Here is a 20,234-nt window from a genome sequence, read left to right as displayed (position 1 = left end):
AGATTTCACAAGTAAGTGCTACAATGTGATATTTGTCTTTATCTTACCTACTTCACTTAGTATGATAATATCTAGGCAGAACACTCTTTAACATAAATTACATTAATATTTTTTGGCTCCATCTCTTGGAGTATTGGAAATAAAAACAAAAATAAACAAATGGGACTTATTTAAGGCTTTTGTATAGCAAAGGAAACCATAAACAAAATAAAAAGACAACCTACAGAGTGGTAGAAAATATTTGCAAATGATGTTTGACTGCCAAAAGATTAATTTCCAAAATATACAAATAGTTTATACAGCTCTGTGTATGTGTGTGTATATATATATAAATCCCATCAAAAATGGGTGGAAATGTCAATAGATATTTCTCAAAAGAAGACATACAGAGGGCCAATAGGCATGTGAAAGGATACAGTATTTATAATTATATATTAGAGAAATGCAAATAAAAACTGCAATGAGGTATCACCTCACACTGGTCAGAATGACCATAATCAAAAGTCTACAAATAATAAATGCTAGAGAAGATGTGGAGAAAAAGAATCCTGCTACATTGTTGATGCAGCCATTATGTGTAGAACAGTATTAAGGTTCCTGAAAAAGCTAAAAATGGAGATTCCATGTGATCCTGCAATCCTACTTCTGGGTATATATCTAGAGGAAACCATAATTTGAAAAGGCAGATGCACCCCAGTGTTCTTTGCAGCACTATTTACAGTAGCCAAGAAATGGAAGCAACCTAAATGTCCATCAGCAGATGAATAGATAAAGATGTGGTGTATATGTACATGATGGGATATTTACTCAGCCATAAAAGTAATGAAATAATGCCATTTGTAACATGTAAGTCTAGGATGGACCTAGAGATTATCATACTAGTGAAATAAGTCAAAGAAAGAAAGAAATATTACATGATATTGTTTATATATGGAATCTAAAGCAATGATATTAGTGTATTCATTGTTACTTACCTGAAGGGTAAATTTCAGTTTTATCAGCTGGATTATTAAACACATGCAATAGAATGACTTACATTGACACCAGGCTTCAATAGTACATGAACCGTGAACTTCCATATATTCAAGCTGGATTTAGAAAAGGCAGAGGAACCAGAGATCAAATTGCAAACATCCATTGGAACATCGAAAAAGCAAGAGAGTTCCAGAAAAATATCTACTTCTGCTTTAATGACTAAAGCCAAAGCCTTTGACTGTGTGGATCACAACAAACTGTGGAAAATTCTTGAAGAGATGGGTATACCAGACCACCTTACATGCCTCCTGAGAAATCTGTATGCATGTCAAGAAGCAACAGTTAGAACTGGACATGGAACAACAGGCTGTTTCCAAATCGGGAAAGGAGTATGTCAAAGCTTTATATTGTCACCCTGCTTATTTAACTTACATGCAGAGTACATCATGAGAAACGCTGGGCTGGATAAAGCACAAGCTGGAATCATGCTTGCAGGGAAAAATATCAATAACCTCAGATATGCAGATGATACCACCTTTATGGCAGAAAGTGAAGAAGAACTAAAGAGCTTCTTGATGAAAGTGAAAGAGGAGAGTGAAAAAGTTGGCTTAAAACTCAACATCCAGAAAACTAAGATTATGGCATCTGGTCTCATCACTTTATGGCAAATAGATGGGGAAACAGAAACAGTGACAGGCTTTATTTTTTGGGCTCCAAAATCACTGCAGATGGTGACTGCAGCCAAGAAATTAAAAGACGCTTGCTCCTTGGAAGAGAAGTTATGACCAACCTAGACAGCATATTAAAAAGCGGAGACATTACTTTGCTGACAAAGGTCCATCTAGTCAAAGCTATGGTTTTTCCAGTAGTCATGTATGGATGTGAGAGTTGGACTATAAAGAAAGCTGAGCACCGAAGAATTGTTGCTTTTGAACTGTAGTGTTGGAGAAGACTCTTGAGAGTCCCTTGGACTGTAAGGAGATCCAACTAGTTCATCCTAAAGGAAATCAGTCCTGCATATTCATTGGAAGGATGATTGATGCTGAAGCTGAAACTGTGATACTCTGGCCACCTGATGCAAAGAACTGACTCATTTGAAAGGACCCTGATGGTGGGAAGGATTGAAGGCAGGAGGAGAAGGGGTCAACAGAGGATGAGATGGTTGGATGGCATCACCAACTCAATGGACATGAGTTTGAGTAAGCTCCGGGAGTTGGTGATGGACAGGGAGGCCTGGCGTGCTACAGTCCATGGGGTCACAAAGAGTCGGACACAACTGAGTGACTGAACTGAATTGACACCTTCAGATGATTTTATTGTCACATTTAATTTGCATTCCTATTTATTGTGACTATATGACACACAAAGATAATAGTTTTTGTGTATGGGGATGGTATTGCTGATCCTGTTCACAGTGTTCACTGAACTCAGGGTAGGCAAGGTTTGAGCTAAGAGGCTGGAAGAAGACACGAGGAGCTGTAAGAATTGCAGACACATTTATTCTCTCCTGGCTCACAGAGCAGCCATAACACAGCCTCTCCTCTGGCTGACGCAGTAGTCATAGCAGCAGCCACAACATAACCATAATGTAGCCATAACGTAGCCAGAACATAATCTTACATAACATAATCATGATGCTGCCCCAGTGTAGCCCCAAAGCAGCAGCAGCCAGGGCTTTCATGTGAAGCTCATACGGGCATACCGCACAAAATTGCTGGTGACCAAGCATGCGTGAGCTGTGCTGTAAGTGATCTCAGCTGTTACTTAATGGTGCAAAGTCATTGTTTGCAGATCACAGGGCGAGAGGGCTAGAGAGCATGGGGTGAGAGAGCCTGACTGCTGCCATCTTGTTAATTTCCCCACAGGGATACATTATAATTTCAATAATAATTTATACATAATAGGTTTGTATATATTTTCTGACAAAATACTGAATTCTATATGTAAAGAACAACCATCTCTATTACATTTTGTCTTGTGGAGAAATTCAAGGACCAATTACTTGATCCTTAGATTGAGGTAACAGAAATTTGGTGATTTATTTTATTTTATGACTTATTTTAATTGACAGTTGAAGCCTTGTTGTTTAACATGATTGAGTTGTTTAATTTAAAATGTAAGTTAAGCAGGGAAAAATTTGAAAACCTGCATACTGTAACAAATATCAAATCTTTATATTGTACATGTCAAACTAATAATGTTATATATCAGTTACAGCTAAAAAAATTAATTAAAAATAAAATTTAAATATTTATAATATATTGCTACTACCTAATGAATTAGAGGGCTTCCCAGGTGGCTAAGTGGTAAAGAATTTGCCTGAGATGCAGGAGATGTTGGTTCGATCCTAGTACAGGAAGATCCCCTGGAGTAGGAAATAGCAACCCTCTGCAGTATTATTGCCTGGAAAATTCCATGGACAGAGGAGCCTGGTGGGCCACAGTCCATGGGATTGCAAAGAGTTGGACATGACTGAGCATGCACAAATGAATCAGAGTGTCTGAATTATTCATGCTTTAAATATTAAGCTTCTGTTTTTCTAGTAATCATGATTGAAGGAAAAGAAAAATGGCAAATCTTAATTTGTTATCTTACAGACATTATGTACCCAAGAATGACATTTTGGCTTATTGGAGTATAGATAGGAAAATGTGGAGAAAACAGTAATCAGGGTTATAGATGGTGGATAAAACTAGTAGTATTCAATAGAAATACAATGTGAGGCACATACGTCATTTTAAGTTTTTTAGTAGCTCCATTTTTAAAAAAGCAAAAATTAATCTTAATTAATAGAACTTTATTTAGCCCAAGGTATCTAAAACACTATCATTGCCGTATGTAATTAACATAGAAATTACTAAGGTGTTTCATATTCTTTTTTCATATCAAGTTCCAAAATCTGATGCTTATTTTACGCTAACAGTACATTTCCCTTCAACTTGGCACCTTTCAAATGTTAAATAACCTCATATGGCTATTGGCTACCATATTGGACAGCACAACATTAGACTGGTTTGAGGTTTCAGTCCAACCTCTACTTTAAAATAAAAACAAAACTAACCTCTAACATGAAAAGGAGTAATGACTTAAGTCTCTAAAATTAAATACACTCATACACATGGGAGTTGGTGATGGACAGGGAGGCCTGGCATGCTGCGATTCATGGGGTCACAAAGAGTCGGACACGACTGAGCAACTGAACTGAACACATATTTGTGCATCTTTGTCTACTGCCCTCTTTCACATATCTTTTCTAGCTATGCTTCTTGAAAAAATAGTTTAATCACCCTGCCCACTAACCCACTTCCTTTTAATCTTTAACCCACAACAATTTAGCTGCCTCCTTGTTTATCTCCTACTTCTTGCTACTCTACTGAAATAACATTACCATGGGTCACCAATCCAGTGACTTAATCACCAAGTCCAGTGGACTCCTTTTGCTCATCTATGTGACTTTTTTAGAGCCTATGGCTGCACAGACTGCTCTCTTAAAACTGTCTTGTCTCTGAACTTCTGGAACCCCATGCTCCTGATTATACTGTTTTCTCTCTGGGCTCTTCTTTTTCATGTGCTTTTTCATATTTTGTTCTATTTTTTTCTTCTGTCTTATCTGTAAAGATTACTAATCTCCATCTCTGGACTATCCACTCTTCCTATTTCGTGTTCTGTATGCTTTCCCTGTGTACTCTTGTCCAAGCTTCAACTCATCCTTGAACTTCTGATTTGTACAATCTGAACATGGAGCTCTTAGAGATCTATCTCAACTAGTTCTTAACCTGATTATCTAGATGAGATAATTGGATCTAAGAAAGGATAAGTGACTAGTATACTTGTATTGCTAGCACAACAACAAAATGTTTCAAATCTGTTTGTTTGAAGCATAATAGACCTAAAATACTATATTAGTTACAAGTGTACAACATAATGATTTGATATTTGTATACATTATAAAATGATCACTACAATAAATCTAATTACCATCTGTCACTGCACAAGTTATCATAATATTATTGATTATAGGTGGCTGGATGGTAAAGAATCCACCTGCCAATGCAGGAGACACAGGTTCAATCCCTGGCTCAGAAAGATCCCCTGGAGGAGGAAATGATAACCCACTCCAGTATTATTGCCTGGAACATCCCATGGACAGAGGAGCCTGGTGGGCTACAGTCCATGGGGTCGCAAAGATCTGGACACGATTGACCAGCCGAGCCCAGCACAATGAGCACATGTTACCTGTGGTGTGTTTTATGCCTGTGACTCATTATTTTGTAACTCTTTCTTCTGTAAGCTCTTAGAGTTTATATGTCTTAATCCCCCTTACCTGTATCACTCACCCATCAAACCCCCTCACTCTGAGTTCTCTGTACCTATGAGTCTGTTTCTGTTTTGTTATGTTTGTTCATTTGTTTTTTAGATTCAGCATATAAGAGACATCATAACGGTATTTTTCTTTGTCTGTCTGACTTATTTTACTTAGCCTAATACCCTCATACCCTCTAAGTCCACCTATGTTGTCACCAATGGCAAGATTTCCTTCTTTTTTTATGGCTGAGTCAATCCCATTTTATTCCATCTTCTTTAACAATCCATCCATTAATGGACATTTAGGTTACTTCCATATTTTGACCAACACTGCAGTTAGCATAGAGGTGCATATATCTTTTTGAATTAGTGTTTTTGTGTTCTTTAGAAAAATACTCTGAAGTGGAATTGCTGGATCATGTAATAGTTCTGATTTTTTGAGGAACCCCATTATTGTTTTCCATAGTGATTTTACCAATTTATCTTCCCACCAACAGTACAGGAGGGTTCCATTTTCTCCACGTCCTTGCCAATGGTTGTTATTTGTGTCTTTTTTGATAATAGCCATTGTAATAGGTATATGGTGTTAGCTCATTGTGATTATGATTTGCATATCCCTGATAATTACTAATGTTGAACATTTTTTCATGTGGTATTTTGATAAGAGATTCCATTGAATCTGTAAATTACTGTGGGTAGTATGGCCATTTTAACAATATTAAGTCTTCCAATCCATGAGCACAGTGTGTCTTCCCATTTGATTGTGTCATTTGTAATTTATTTCATCAATGTGTTTTCGTTTTCCAAGTACAGGTTTTTATCTCCTTGGTTAGATTTATCTGGGTGTTTTACTTTTTTTGATGCAATTGTAAGTGGGACTGTTTTAATTTCTCTTTGTGATAGTTTGCTTTTAGTGTAGTATTAAAACACAAAATATTCTTATATATTTTATATTGTGAAACCTTACTGAAATAATTTATTAGTTTTAATAGGTCTTTTGTGGCATCTAAAAACATTTAATGTTTAGCAGAGGGAAGTAAAAATGTGGGATTGTTAGAATGCATTAAAATTTAAGAAATGATCGATTTAAATAACCATATATATCTCTTAAATTTTAATGCATTCTACTGAGCGATTGAACTGAACTGAACTGATATATATATAGATGCTATATATAAACCTACTTGTATCCATAGGCCAAAAATCTATAATACATACACACAAAAAAGAGGAAAGAATCCAAACATAACATTAAAGATATCAAATCACAACGGAAGTGAGCAAAAGAAGAAAGGAACAAAATAAAACCTGAAAACAGTTACCCAAATGGCAATAAGTACATACCTATCAATAATTACTTTAAGTATAAATGGACTAAAAGCTGAATGGATTAAAAGAGAAAATAAAACCTATATATATTGCCTACAAGAGACTCACTATAAATCTAAAGACACACACAGACTGTAAGTGAAGAGATGGTAAAAAAAAATATGCCATGCAAATAGAAATGAAAAGAAAGCTGGAATAGGAATATTTATATTAAGACAAAATAGACTATAAAACAATGACTATAATAAGAGGCAAAGAGGGAATTACATAATGATAAAGGTGGTTAATACAACAAGAAGTAATGACAATTATGAATGTATATGCACCTACCATAGGAGTGGAGAAGGAAATGGCAACCCACTCCAGTATTCTTGCCTGGGAAATCCCTTGGACAGAGGAGCCTGGCGGGCTGCAGTCCATGGGGTTGCAAAGAGTCAGACACGACTAAGTGACTGAGCAACCATAGGAGCAGGCGAATACATATAGCAAATATTAACAAACATAAAGGAAGAAATTGATTGTAGCATGTTAATAGTAGGGACTTTATTTTTTTTTTTTAAGGAAGGAAAATAAATTGTTTATTCTCACAAATGAGTAGAGACTTTAATATCTCACTTATATCACTCAATGGATTGAGACAAAATCAGTAAAGAAACACTGGTGTGAACTGATACATTATACCAAATGAATTTAATACCTATATATGAAAAATTTCACCCCAAACTAACAGAATACACATCCTGTTCAAGCGCACATGGAAATTCTCCAGGATAGATTAATGCTAGGCTACAAAACAAATTTTAATAAGTGTAAGAATGTTGAAATCATATCAAGCACCTTTTCTGACTACAATTATATGAAATGAGAAATCAACTACAAAAAAAAAGTGCAAACAACATGGAAGCTAAACAGTGTGCTACTAAACAACCACTGGGTCACTGAAGAAATCAAAGTGGAAATGAGAAAATACCTGGAAACAATGAAAATGAACACAATGACCCAGAATCTGTGGGACACAGCAGAAGCATTTCTAAGAAGGAAGTTTATAATGATACAAGCCTGCCTCAGGAAACAAGAAAAAAATTTCAAGACAACCTATTCTTACACCTAAAGGAACTAGAAGCAGAAAAATAAACAAATCCCAAACTTAGAAGAAGGAAAGAAATCATAAAGATCAGAACAGAAATCAATGAAATAGAGACTAAAAAAACAAACAAACAAACAAACATAGTAGAAAAGATTACTGAAACCAAGAGCTGGTTCTTTAAAAGAAAAACAAAATTAATAAGAACCTTTAACCAGACTCATCAAGTAAAAAAGAGAGAGGACTCAAATAAAATCAGAAATGAAAAAGGAGAAGTTTCAACTGACACCACAGAAATACAGAGTATCACGAGAGATTATTATGCTAATAAAATGGACAAACTAGAAGAAATGGATATTTCCTAGAAAAGTACACTCTCTCAAGCTTGAAATAGGAAGAAATAGAAAATATGAACATACCAATTACCAGTAATGAATCAGTAAAAAAAAAAAAAAAAAAAACTTCCAACAAACAAAAGTTCAGGACCAAATGTCTTCACAGATGAATTCTACCAAATATTTAAATAAGAGTTTTCATCCATCCTTCTCACACTATTCCAAAAAATTGCAGAGGAGGGAATGCTTGTGACTTCTTTGAATGAGGCCAGTATCACCCTGATATCAAAACCAGTGAAACTACTCTGTATATTATAATGGTGGGTACATGTCATTACACATTTGTTCAAACCCATAGAATGTACAACACCAAGAGTGAACCCTGATCAAATTAATGAGGATAATAATGGGTCAGTATAGGTTCATTGATTGTAGCAAATGTCCTCTCTGGTGAAGAATGTTGATAATAGGAGACGCTAGGCATGTGTGGGGGCAAAAGATATATGGGAAATCTTGTACTTTGTGTTTGATTCTGCTGTGAACCTGAAACTGCTTTAAAAAAAAAAAATAAAAGTAGTCTATGAATAAAAAGTAAACACAAAGCAATGATAGTTCTCCAGCTAATGTTATATAATTTATTGTAATAGGTATGGACTAATAGTGATTCAGCCACTTCATGTTTTCAGATAGAAAAAACCAGCAAGTTGCAATATCTCCAGCATCACAAAGCTTGTTGAATAGAAGGTCTAGATTAAAACACAGGTCTTCTGACTCTCAGTCAATTATTCTTTACTCAGCATTATTTTTATACTGTAATTTTATATCCTAATAGTGGACATGGACAGTGTCTTTGATTACCTTTTTTTTATCACCTTTTCTTATACAGAGATTTTAAAGAGTTTTTTATTTCTGGCTATGCTGGGGCTTTGTTGCCGCACTCAGGCTCTCTCTAGTTGTAGCGTTTGGGGCCTACTGTCCGGTTGTGATGCCGGGGCTTCCCGTTGCAGTGACTTCTCATCTTGGAACACAGGCTCTAGAGTTGTGGTGCATGTGATTAGTTGCTCCGAGGCATGTGCAATCTTCCTGGACCAGGGATCATAGTGTGTCTCCTGCATTGCAAGGCAGATTCTTAACCACTGGACCACCAGGGAAGCCCTTTAATTACCTTTCTTATTAATGTTTAACTTCTTGAGTTCTGTCACTACCCCACACTGAAAATAAGCCTCTATCAAGAAAAAATGCCACTGCCTAATGACTTATACAAGACAATTTATGTTTCCCTAAAGTCACCTTCTCTCTTAAATTCAGAATAGAACTTCTTGTGTTATAAAATCACAGTCTTCATGAGGTCAAGATAAGTTGCTTTCCCTGCTATGTACCTGATTGATTAGACTATTCAGTGGAATTGATCAATTGATCAATCCTAAATGACCTATTTGTTACAAAGACAGTCATTTTTGTCAATGTTTTGTGGCTGTGCAAATTGAAGTTTTAGAATTTGTTTTTGTGTTTATTCAGATATAATGATATTAACAGATTGTTCATTTTTACCCACTTTTTAAGAATCATTGACTTTTCCTTAATCTTTAATTTCCTTGCTTATCTTCTTAAGATTTAAAATCAATACCTACTTATTACAGTTATTTGTGCCAGTTCTTTTAGTGGCCAATAAGTCATTAAGACCCAAGTATTGTCACATATTAACTTTTTAGGTAATTTATTATGAACCTCTTTCTTCATAGCTCTTGCTTCTTGACTGAAAATAGTATTTGACATTCTGAAGACTAAATTTTAAACCTCTGTTAGGTATTTCATTTGAATATGATAAGTCTCATTGGTAGTTGTTATTATTATTATCTGTATCTAAATTGGCAATCCTGCTTATGCAAGTTCATTATTATATGGAAAACTTTTTTCTTTTAAAATTATAGCAACTTTTCCTGAAACACCCTCCCTCCTCCCTCCCCATCCATCCTTCTGAGTTGTCCCAGACCTGTATTCATGTCGATGTATGGCAGAAACCACCACAATATTGTAATTAGTCTCCAATTAAAATAAATAAAATTTTTAAATTATAGCAACTTTTAAATTTTGTTCAAATACATTAAATATATCTTTTCCTCTCAATTATAGGTTGTTAAACTGAAGCAAATAGAGCATACTTTGAATGAGAAAAGAATATTACAGGCAGTGAATTTTCCTTTTCTTGTTCGACTGGAATATGCTTTTAAGGTAAATTTTACTTCTATCCAAATAAAATATTTTCAACTTGAAATTTTTTTAAATATGAAGCTATAATAGGATTCTAATCTGTATGATAAAGCTGGAAAATATGGATAAACAAAAAAATAATATATTTAGATTTTATGTAAGTCCTGTTGTGCTTAAAAACTTAGCTGACATTTTAAAAGGTTTTGATTGTTCTTGAGGAGATTGTTAAAGATAATGTGTAATTTTTCATGAAATGGTATTATAAGATCAAGTATTTCAGTTTATTAAAATTCATAGTGACATCTTATTAAGCACATCTTACACTCATACAAATGGATACACCCACATAGCCTCTCCTCTTGAACCTTTTCTGCTGCAGTCTCAGTCTTCTTTTACTTGTCATTTGTGTTCTAGCCTCTTCATTTATTTGAAGCAAAATAGTCTTTGGCCCTCTGCTCAAACACCTTATAAAGTTGCAAAAGATTTATCCTTTAAGTTGGCAGCTTTTCAGCTATTTGAGATGATACTTGGCATCTCTCTCCCAGTGGATTAATATGGAACATTTTAACCTTTCTCCTTTGTCTTCTTTTATTCATTAAATCAAATGAAGACTTGTGTATTTAGAATGATGTTCAAAATTATTAATCTCTCTGACCTTATTTAGTGCACAAAATGTAAATATTCTTTTTCAAAGTATTTTTAAACTTTTGCTTACACTATAGCATTAAGTCATTACCACAGTGTTTAATTGTTCAAGAGTAGAGTATTTCCTATAAGAGTAGGAACAGCAAAAATCCCAGACCAATCTGTGGCAAGAGTACCAGGAAAAAAAAAGTGCCCCAGTGTAGAAAAGTTAGAGCATGTTCCATTTATTCTCTATTTCCTGATGTTAGTAATCTATCAGATTTTTTAATTTGTCTTTTTCTAATTGCACATGGTGCCATCTTAAAATATTTTCATGAGAAATAATCTAGGTTTCATAGTTTTGATTTATTTATTCTTTTTACTTGTTTATAGGATAATTCTAATTTATACATGGTTATGGAATATGTTCCTGGTGGTGAAATGTTTTCACATCTAAGAAGAATTGGAAGGTTCAGGTAACTAATACTTTATGCTTCTCAAGTACTTATATGCTATGTGTTTGTCTTAAACCAAATAAGTTTTTGTCAATGCTAAAAATTTATTTCATTTAAATTAACAATATTTTAGCTATACAAACATTACTGAGTTTTAAAAGTTAACTAAAAACACCATCATAGCAGTGTAAATATTCTAGCATTAGTAGGTATCATGAGGGCCCATTATTTGAAGAATTTCCAGATACTGTAAAAATTAATTGAATTTAAACTAGTATTTAGTGAATAAATATTAGTGATATATCTCTGAGGAAGAGGCTTATGTAAGTATGAAGACAAGTAAGAAATATATTAATAAATATATAGAAAAGATAATCATGGGATCATGGTGGTAAAATTATGAAAGTTCATTTTGCACAAATTGATTCTCCTAATGTTGCCATGTTGAGTTTTAAACATATGTATGTAACTTATACATATCTATATGTATAAATATGTAACAAACATAGGTATGTATATAAACATATGTATGTTTTAAACATAGGTATCAGTTTTAAACATATGTATGTAATTTTTTTAAAAAGCAGTAACTTATCATTAAGTTATTGCTAATAAGATCACACAGTTATTAAAATAGTTTTTAGATTCTGTAACTTTACCTGTGCATAATACTTTGTAAGCTCCTACTATTCATTAATAATCACTTTTAGATTAGGCTAAAACCAAGAGCAAGTTTCACTTCACTCAATGTACTATATATTGATATAATTAAAACACCAGTATGAATTCAGATGACTGAAGGTGATAATTCAATTCATATTATAAAAATATGAATTGAGATTACCATGAGATTACCATCATAATAGGCCAATATGAGAGTTATTTTAGTTTCCTAAGGCCTAAACCACAATTCATTTGTTAACCTAATGTATGGGGCATCCAATATGTGTCCAGCACTGAGCCAATGCAGAGTAACTTCTATTTAATGATTTTAGTTTTAACTCCCTGTTGTCCTGTCTTACACTCCTTGTCCAGGCATTCCAGAATTGCCCTATGATAATTTAAAGTTTAACACTGAATTACCATACCTAAGCCTGTCTTCAAAAAATATTGTATCCATTTTCTGTGACTACTTCCTTTCTTTGCAACTCCCCACACTCTTCTTTCTTTAATACTTGATACTAAGAGGAAAGCAAGTGGTTGGCATAATTCACAAAGAGACACTATCTTTCTAACCTTTCACACATTATTTATACACTTGAAAGATTGTTAACACCAGCCTTAGAAACTTTGAGACAAGAAGACTGAATTGTTGTTGAGCATCGCATTAATCAAAATCAATGAAGTCATTACGATTCTCTACTTAGATAGTAGCTGTCTAGACTTAAAGCTGCTACAGCATTAAATTATCCTTATAGAATATTTTGCTCTTACCATTCAACAATTTGATTAAAGGTCTCTGTAATGTTTGTATACCTCCAATCAAACATTAATGTGGACATAAATATAAAATGCTGAGTGCATCTTATGCTTATGATGATAAATATAAGATAAAAGTACATCTTATACAAACAGGCATATAAAGAAAATAGGAAGGGACTTCCTAGGTCAAAATGTTTCCAGAATTAGGGATAAATGTTTCAATGATCAGGGTGAGTCTTCCAGTCTCCTTTACAGTATTCTAATTTCTTGTCATAGGACATGTGTTGTAGCTTGTTACAGTGTTGTGATAGGGCTGGAAATGGAAGGATATTATAAAATATTGCCACGGAAGAGTTTTTCTTCTCATATTCATTCATTCATTCATTTAACAAATATTTGCTGGGCACTTGGTATGTATCAGGCTAGGACCTTGGAAATGTAGTACGTGACAAGCAAAAGGAACAGCATATACAATCTTTTTTTTAGAATTCCTATTTCTGGTGCTACCAAATCAAACTCATATGAACCATCTTGAGGGAAATTCTATTCATAGTTAAGGTTGTTCATTGAGGACACAAATCTGAAAGTCATTGCAACATACTAGGAAGATTAGCAGAATTCAAATGAAGATGAACCAGAAACTCAAACTAGAAAATCAGTATATCCTTTTGGAATAATACTTAGAATGTGGCCTCAAGATTACCCTAATCTGTCAATTAATCTGTGCTTCCCTGGCAGCTCAGTGGTTAAGAACTCACCTGCCAATGCAGGAGACTTCCCTGATAGCTCAGTTGGTAAAGAATCTGCCTGCAATTCAGGAAACCCCGATTGGATCTCTGGGTTGGGAAGATCCCCTGGAGAAGGGAAAGGCTACCCTTTCCAGTATTCTGGCCTGGAATATAGTCCATGGGGTCGCAAAGAGTTGGACACGACTGAGCAACTTTCACACACACACATCAGTTCAGTCCCCGGGTCAGGAAGATCCCCTGGAGGAAGAAATGGCAACCCATGTCAGTATTCATGCCTGGACACCCCCATGGACAGAGGAGCCTGGGGGACTGGAGTCCATGGAGTTGCAAAAGAGTTGGACATGACTGAGTGACTAAACAGTGACTAAACAACGGCAACAAATCAGTTAACCTAATCTATGCGTCCAGAATTGTGTGTATTTATGTAAATATACAGATTATACCTATGTTTAGATATTTGTAGAAACATGTATAGTGAAAGATTTGGAAATTCAAACACCATGATTGAATCTGGTTTCTGAATGAGGTTATTGGTATCTTTATTCTTCATTAATATTTTATGACTTTTTTTCTATAATGAGCATATATCCCTTTTGTAATAGTAACAGCATGGGTATAATGGCTTAAATCTGCAGATAAAAGCAGAAATTCTTTAAGTACTGGAAATTTATGGGAAAGGTATATGGAGCTTATCAACAACAGCAATGGCCCTGATAGACAATCTAAGTGGTGCTTTTCAGTCATTCCTAGTATCTTCTAATATGGCCAACAATAATTTAAATTACAATGACAATGTGAGAGTTAAAGTTTTTCTTCAGCATATGCTGCTCACTAAGCATATAAAAGCATTATTTGAAGATGATTTATAGATTTAAAAATATTTGGAAACTAACAAGATTCTTTACATATGTTTAAAAGAAAAAAAGTATCTTTTTGCTCCCAAAATGCCTCTACCTCATGTTATTTTTTGTGTAATCTACTAGTTACTATATGTTAACCCATTTTACCAAAAATCAATGTTTTGTTTCTTCGTAGTGAACCCCATGCACGGTTCTATGCAGCTCAGATAGTGCTAACATTCGAGTACCTCCATTCACTAGACCTCATCTACAGAGATCTAAAACCTGAAAATCTCTTAATTGACCACCAAGGTTATATCCAGGTATGACTTGAACACATTATGTGTAATTTATTTGAGAACATACTAGGTAAGAAGTTATATATATTTAACCACAACTACCAAAATTGGATTTTTTTTTTCCCTTTGAGGGAGATAGTTCTTCCTAATAGCTTAAATTGAGCTAACAGTTCTGTTGCTATTACAGAGGACCAAAAGTCCCATCAAAGATAGCACCTGTTTATATCTCCTCTGGTTGTGAACTGTGCACAGGTTGTGCACAGGCTCCTGTATATAGAAAGAATAGCTAAATTTGTGAGTACTCATTTAGTGCCAGGCATCGTCCGAAGTGTCTTATGTGTGTCACCTCTTTTAATTTTGATAACAGTATGAAATGTAAATACTATTGTTATTCTCATTTTAAGATTAATGAAACTAAGATACTGCAAGGTCACATAGGTAGAGCATAATTTAAATCCACCAGCTTGTCCTGAGACTCTATGCCTTTTAACTCTACAGTGCGGTTACCAGAGGAGCCCCAGCTCCCAGTACTGGACTGGTGGCTTCTACTCTCAATACAGGGGCACTCCTTTTTACACAGTTATTAAGATTCTCCCACTGATGCTTTTGCAACTTCTGATGTATAATTAAGGGCAGAAGACAATGTTGGACTTCAGGACCACTTCTAGCACTGCTTCATTTTTATTGAAACTTCTTTTTGGTTCATTTTTTTCTTTGAGTCAGGGAATGGTTTTCCACGTTGGTGTTGCTTTAATCTTTATTCACTAAATAGTGGCCTTCATGGATTAGTCTCAATTACATTGACTTAATTTTTTTTCAAGGTGTTAATTTTAACCCTGATTTTTAACTTTCCACTTGGGTACAGTAAATACATTTATTATGAAATAACAAATGTTTACAGGCTTTTTGTCTTTTATAGGTCACAGACTTTGGGTTTGCCAAAAGAGTTAAAGGCAGAACTTGGACATTATGTGGCACTCCAGAATATTTGGCTCCAGAAATAATTCTCAGCAAGGTATATTTATAGTATCATTATGTAAGAAGTAAAAATATAAGGCATGCATCACTGTGGACTTTTATTTTTTTTTAAAAGTTATGATCTAATTTTACATGTTTATTTAATCTAAATATGAATTTAAATATTTGTGCATAATTACTAAAAATAAATTATTTAGAGCCTGCCACTAATCTCATAAGTTATTGATTTTAACTCTAGAGCTGAGAGAATTAGTTTAAATAAATATGGCCTCTAGATCTATGTTTTGAAACCAGAAGCATAGCCTTTCCGTAATTATTCCCAGTAACAGGAGGGCAGAGAGTTCTTGGTCTGGGTTACACCAAGAGGCAAATTAAAGATGATATATATGCACTAGTTGTCTATTCTTCCTTTTGTTAGGTAGTTAGAACGAGAGCTTTAACGTCCGTTGCTTCAATTTTTTGTTGAGAAGAGACAGAAAGGAGGAGTTTACACTCCCCTAACACGTTGTTTCAATTTCACCACTTAAGTGAAAAAAAAGTATGTGAATTACTTTTTAAAATTTTAGTTTAAAAATAAAAACATTGAAACAAGTATACTATCAAGTGTGAAACAGATCACGAGCCCAGGTTGGATGCATGAGACAAGTGCTCAGGGCTGGTGCATTGGGATGACCCAGAGTGATGGGATGGGGAGGGAGGTGGAAGGAGGGTACAGGATGGGGAACACATGTAAATCCATGGCTGATTCATGTCAATGTATGGCAAAAACCACTACAATATTGTAAAGTAATTAGCCTCCAACTAATAAAAATAAATTAAAAAAAATAGAAACATTATAGCAATTAAATAGTTATAATCTTATTGAAGACAGTTCTACTTTTTCTAAACAGTGAAAATGTGGTGAGAGAAGTTTTCAATCGTTTCTAAAAGGGTAGTTTAACTTTCATTTTCCTTTCTACTTCCATCCCTTGGTGGTAAAAGCTAGAAAGGAGGAACTGATAGTAATGGCTCAGACAGGAGCCAGGAAAGAGAAAAGGATAAGATATATGCATTGATATTTATTTTATTTTTAGGATAGATTCCTAGAAGTGAAATTACAGGGTCAGAGGATATAAGCATTTTTAAGGTTTTCAATACGTATTGCCAAAGGACTTTCCAAAAAGATTGTAACATTTTACACTTCTCAGCAGTGTTTGAGGAGTATCTGTTTCACCACACTTTCTCCAGCATTGGGTATTCTTGTTTTAAAAGATCAGTATTAATTTGATAGATAGTAACTGATATCTAATTATTTTAAGTCTCATGACTTTGATTATTAGATTTTTAATTTTTTAATGGCCATTTGGTATTTCTTTATGTGTATATATGAGTCATTAGTTCATGTCCTTTGCCCATTTATCTATTATAATTTAGTTTTTCTTATTGATTTAATTTTCTTTAACTAGGGTATTAAAAGCATGTGGCATACTTATTATAAACATTAGCACACAATCTAAAACATAGAAATCAGAACTTGGTAAAAGGATCTATTTTAACATTATATGCTTTTGTTATAGCAAAAAACATTGTAAATATATTATTAGCGAGTTGCATTTAAAGAAAAGCATAGTTATTGCCCACTTCTATTAGCAAAACAAAGTGTTATCCCTATTTTACTAGTCTCTCTCTCTTTAAAAACATACAGAATCAGGAAATAAAAAGAAAAATGGAATCTCTATATCCTTATATTTTAACCAGTAATTTGAAAATAAAATTATTTGTAAAGCTAAAATTTTAATGAAAAGTTGGAAGAGAGAGAATGGTGAAGGTAATTAAGTGGATATACCAAAAGATCTGGCAAGAATTCAGTTCATTTCTCTCCATGATAAGGTTGTATTTTTTTTTCCCCATAATCTTTTGTGCCAATTGACACTGATTATCAAATTTTATATAAACATATTAATTTTTTAATTTTCTTATCAATATTTCTAGATCTTAATTTTAGTGAGTTTAACATGAAAAAAAACCAATTAAGAATAACCTTAGAATTGTACATTTGGTTTATAGCACACTTTTATATTCATTATTTCCTTTCACTTGATGTAGTCCCCATAAAACTCCATGAATTAGTTATCTTTCCTGTATACCTTTTAGAGACGAGAAACAAAAACAGTGGATGGATAGTTTACTTAAATATTTACATTCATTAGGTTCCACATTAAGCTTTTAGTTTTAATAAGATTTGATGGGATTATCCCTAATATATTCACCTTCCTAAACCCACCAATATATTTTGAAGTCAACTTAAGCATTTATCATGAAGTACAATATCTACTCTTTCATTTCAAAACTTTTGACCTTTCCTAAGTATTCTCTAGAAAATCTGATTCATAATATTACACAATAATTTGGGCTTTAAGAGGTAATTTCATCCAATTCCCTTCCTATTGTTGAACAAAAACTAAATTATCCCAATTAAACAGGGCATATTTTATTGTCTCTAATAATCTTAATGATTTTAGGAAGAAGATTTAATAGTATTTCTTAATATTCAGTTTCAATATCTGGAAACCCTCCCCTTTGTTTAATTCAAATCTGACATAATATATTTTTTTTTATTTTATCCTGAATAACTGCTCAGCAACTGCCTTTTTAAAAATTTCATATGCTTGAAGATCATTTTGGAATAATTTGACTTCATTATCCTCTGAGTGAATTAAGTAATGATTGCCATTTGGTGTTGGTTTATCTTAGGGCTACAATAAGGCAGTGGATTGGTGGGCATTAGGAGTGTTAATCTATGAAATGGCGGCTGGCTACCCCCCATTCTTTGCAGACCAACCAATTCAGATTTATGAAAAAATTGTTTCTGGAAAGGTAAGTAATACATTTTATTATTCCTTAATTACTGATTATCTCTCTACATGAGTTTTAAGCATTATAGATTGAAACTATTTGATATCATCTGGATATTACCCTAAATTGGGGAAAATATCAAAATATCCATGGACTCTGCCCTTATATCTAGCACTCATTTAAGATACAGTAAATATTGAATCATTGAAGTCTTGTAGGTAAAAAAGGGCAATTTTACAAACATTAACAAAATAATAAAGCAATTTCCATCATTATTATCACTTGTAAAATACAGGATCATAGCCATAGTTCTTCTATCTTTCTTCAAATAAATAAAAATTGTTAGTTACTTCATGTTGATATCTGCTTGCAGAGAAGTTTTAGGGGCTGTCTTTATATGCCCTTGCTTTTTTAGGAGAGACTTGTTTAAATTATGTCAAACAACACAAAATTGAAAATAATTATAAAATGTGTGTGCTACATCGTTTCAGTCGTGTCCGACTCTGCGACCCCATGGACTGTAGCCCTCCAGGCTCCCCTTGTCCATGGAATTCTCCAGGCAAGAATACTGGAGTAGGTTGCCATGCCCTTCTCCAGGGGATCTTCTGGACCCAGGCATCAAACCTGTGTCTCTTATGTCTCCTGCAGTGGCAGGCGGGTTCTTTACCACTCGCTCCACCTGGGAAGCCCCAATTATAGACTAAATAAGCCTTTTAAGATGAGAATTCAAAGAAATGATGTTAATGGTTTTTCACATTAATATGATTATAATTGCCATTGATCTTTAGCAAATATGGAAATGGCATTAGTTTTTCTTGAATATGAGTAGATATACTATAAGTCGGAGTATATTACATTTTGAAATACTATACTAACCTTTCTTCTTTTGCATTTATAATTCCTAATTTTGTTTTTCAAGAATATTTTGTTTGCAGTCAGCCATAGACTCTTAACTCATACCTCTGGTCCTTTTTAAAAATACTGCTGTCAGTTTAAGTAGAGATGAGCCTGATTCTTCTCACCATGAGGAAAAGAAACTAGGCTTTAAAAAATTCCTGGAAGACCTTCTATACATTTTTGACAGAATTCACGGGAAGGAAGAGTTTCTTCCTTTTTCTTATTCCTCCATGTGGTATGCTCTATTAGTTTTTGTTCGTTTGCTTGCTTGCTTTTGATCACATAACATCAATCTTGACATGACATTACCTTGAGATGTGATTCAATTGACTGTTTTGTATGTTGTGGCTTTCTAAACTTCCCTGGTGGCTTAGATGGTAAAGAATCTGCCTGCAATGCTGGAGACCCTGGTTCTAATCCCTGGGCCGGGAAGATCCCCTAGAGAAGGGAATGGCTACCCACTCCAGTATTCTTGCCTGGGAAATCACATGGACAGAGAAGCCTGGTGGGCTACAGTCCATGGGGTTGCAAAGAGTTAGACATGTCTAAGTGACTAAACAACAACAACATCAAAGCAGAAATAAATCTGATCAAACTCTTAAAGAATCTGAAAAGTGATAGGAAAAAAAGAAAAATCTGTTACTTTGTATCTCAACCAGATTCATCCTCTATATTTAATATGAAAGTTGACCCTTATTATTTATGAACTTAAAATTCATAATATCAGCTATTCAAAAGGTACCCTGATTATTCATAATGTAATTTATCTTTTTTTACCAAGTCTCAAATTTAAATTATGGATACTGTATAGCTAGGCTTTAGGGATAAGAAACAAATAGAATGAGTCTCTCCAGTCACCTAGAACCCACATCTCAACACAGTATTGTTCCATATGTC

At 34.0% G+C, this 20,234-nt stretch overlaps 1 protein-coding gene across 7 annotated transcripts in view; it reads left to right on the top strand.

The window, feature by feature from the left end:
- PRKACB (protein kinase cAMP-activated catalytic subunit beta) overlaps nucleotides 1-20,234 on the top strand; it is a 154,200-nt gene that overhangs the window by 107,547 nt on the left and 26,419 nt on the right. For all 7 annotated transcript variants that reach the window (XM_043875892.1, XM_043875889.1, XM_043875896.1 and 4 more), the window contains 5 exons: nucleotides 10,162-10,260; nucleotides 11,257-11,339; nucleotides 14,525-14,651; nucleotides 15,547-15,642; nucleotides 18,339-18,461. In XM_043875892.1, the coding sequence (XP_043731827.1) occupies nucleotides 10,162-10,260; nucleotides 11,257-11,339; nucleotides 14,525-14,651; nucleotides 15,547-15,642; nucleotides 18,339-18,461 (528 nt within the window). The remainder of the gene's footprint in view (nucleotides 1-10,161; nucleotides 10,261-11,256; nucleotides 11,340-14,524; nucleotides 14,652-15,546; nucleotides 15,643-18,338; nucleotides 18,462-20,234) is intronic.

The sequence above is a fragment of the Cervus elaphus genome, chromosome 20 (genome assembly GCF_910594005.1).
Source record: "Cervus elaphus chromosome 20, mCerEla1.1, whole genome shotgun sequence".
NCBI classification, from domain to species: domain Eukaryota; kingdom Metazoa; phylum Chordata; class Mammalia; order Artiodactyla; family Cervidae; genus Cervus; species Cervus elaphus.
Note: the sequence above shows the minus strand (reverse complement) of the source record. Positions and strands in the feature narration are given on the sequence as shown.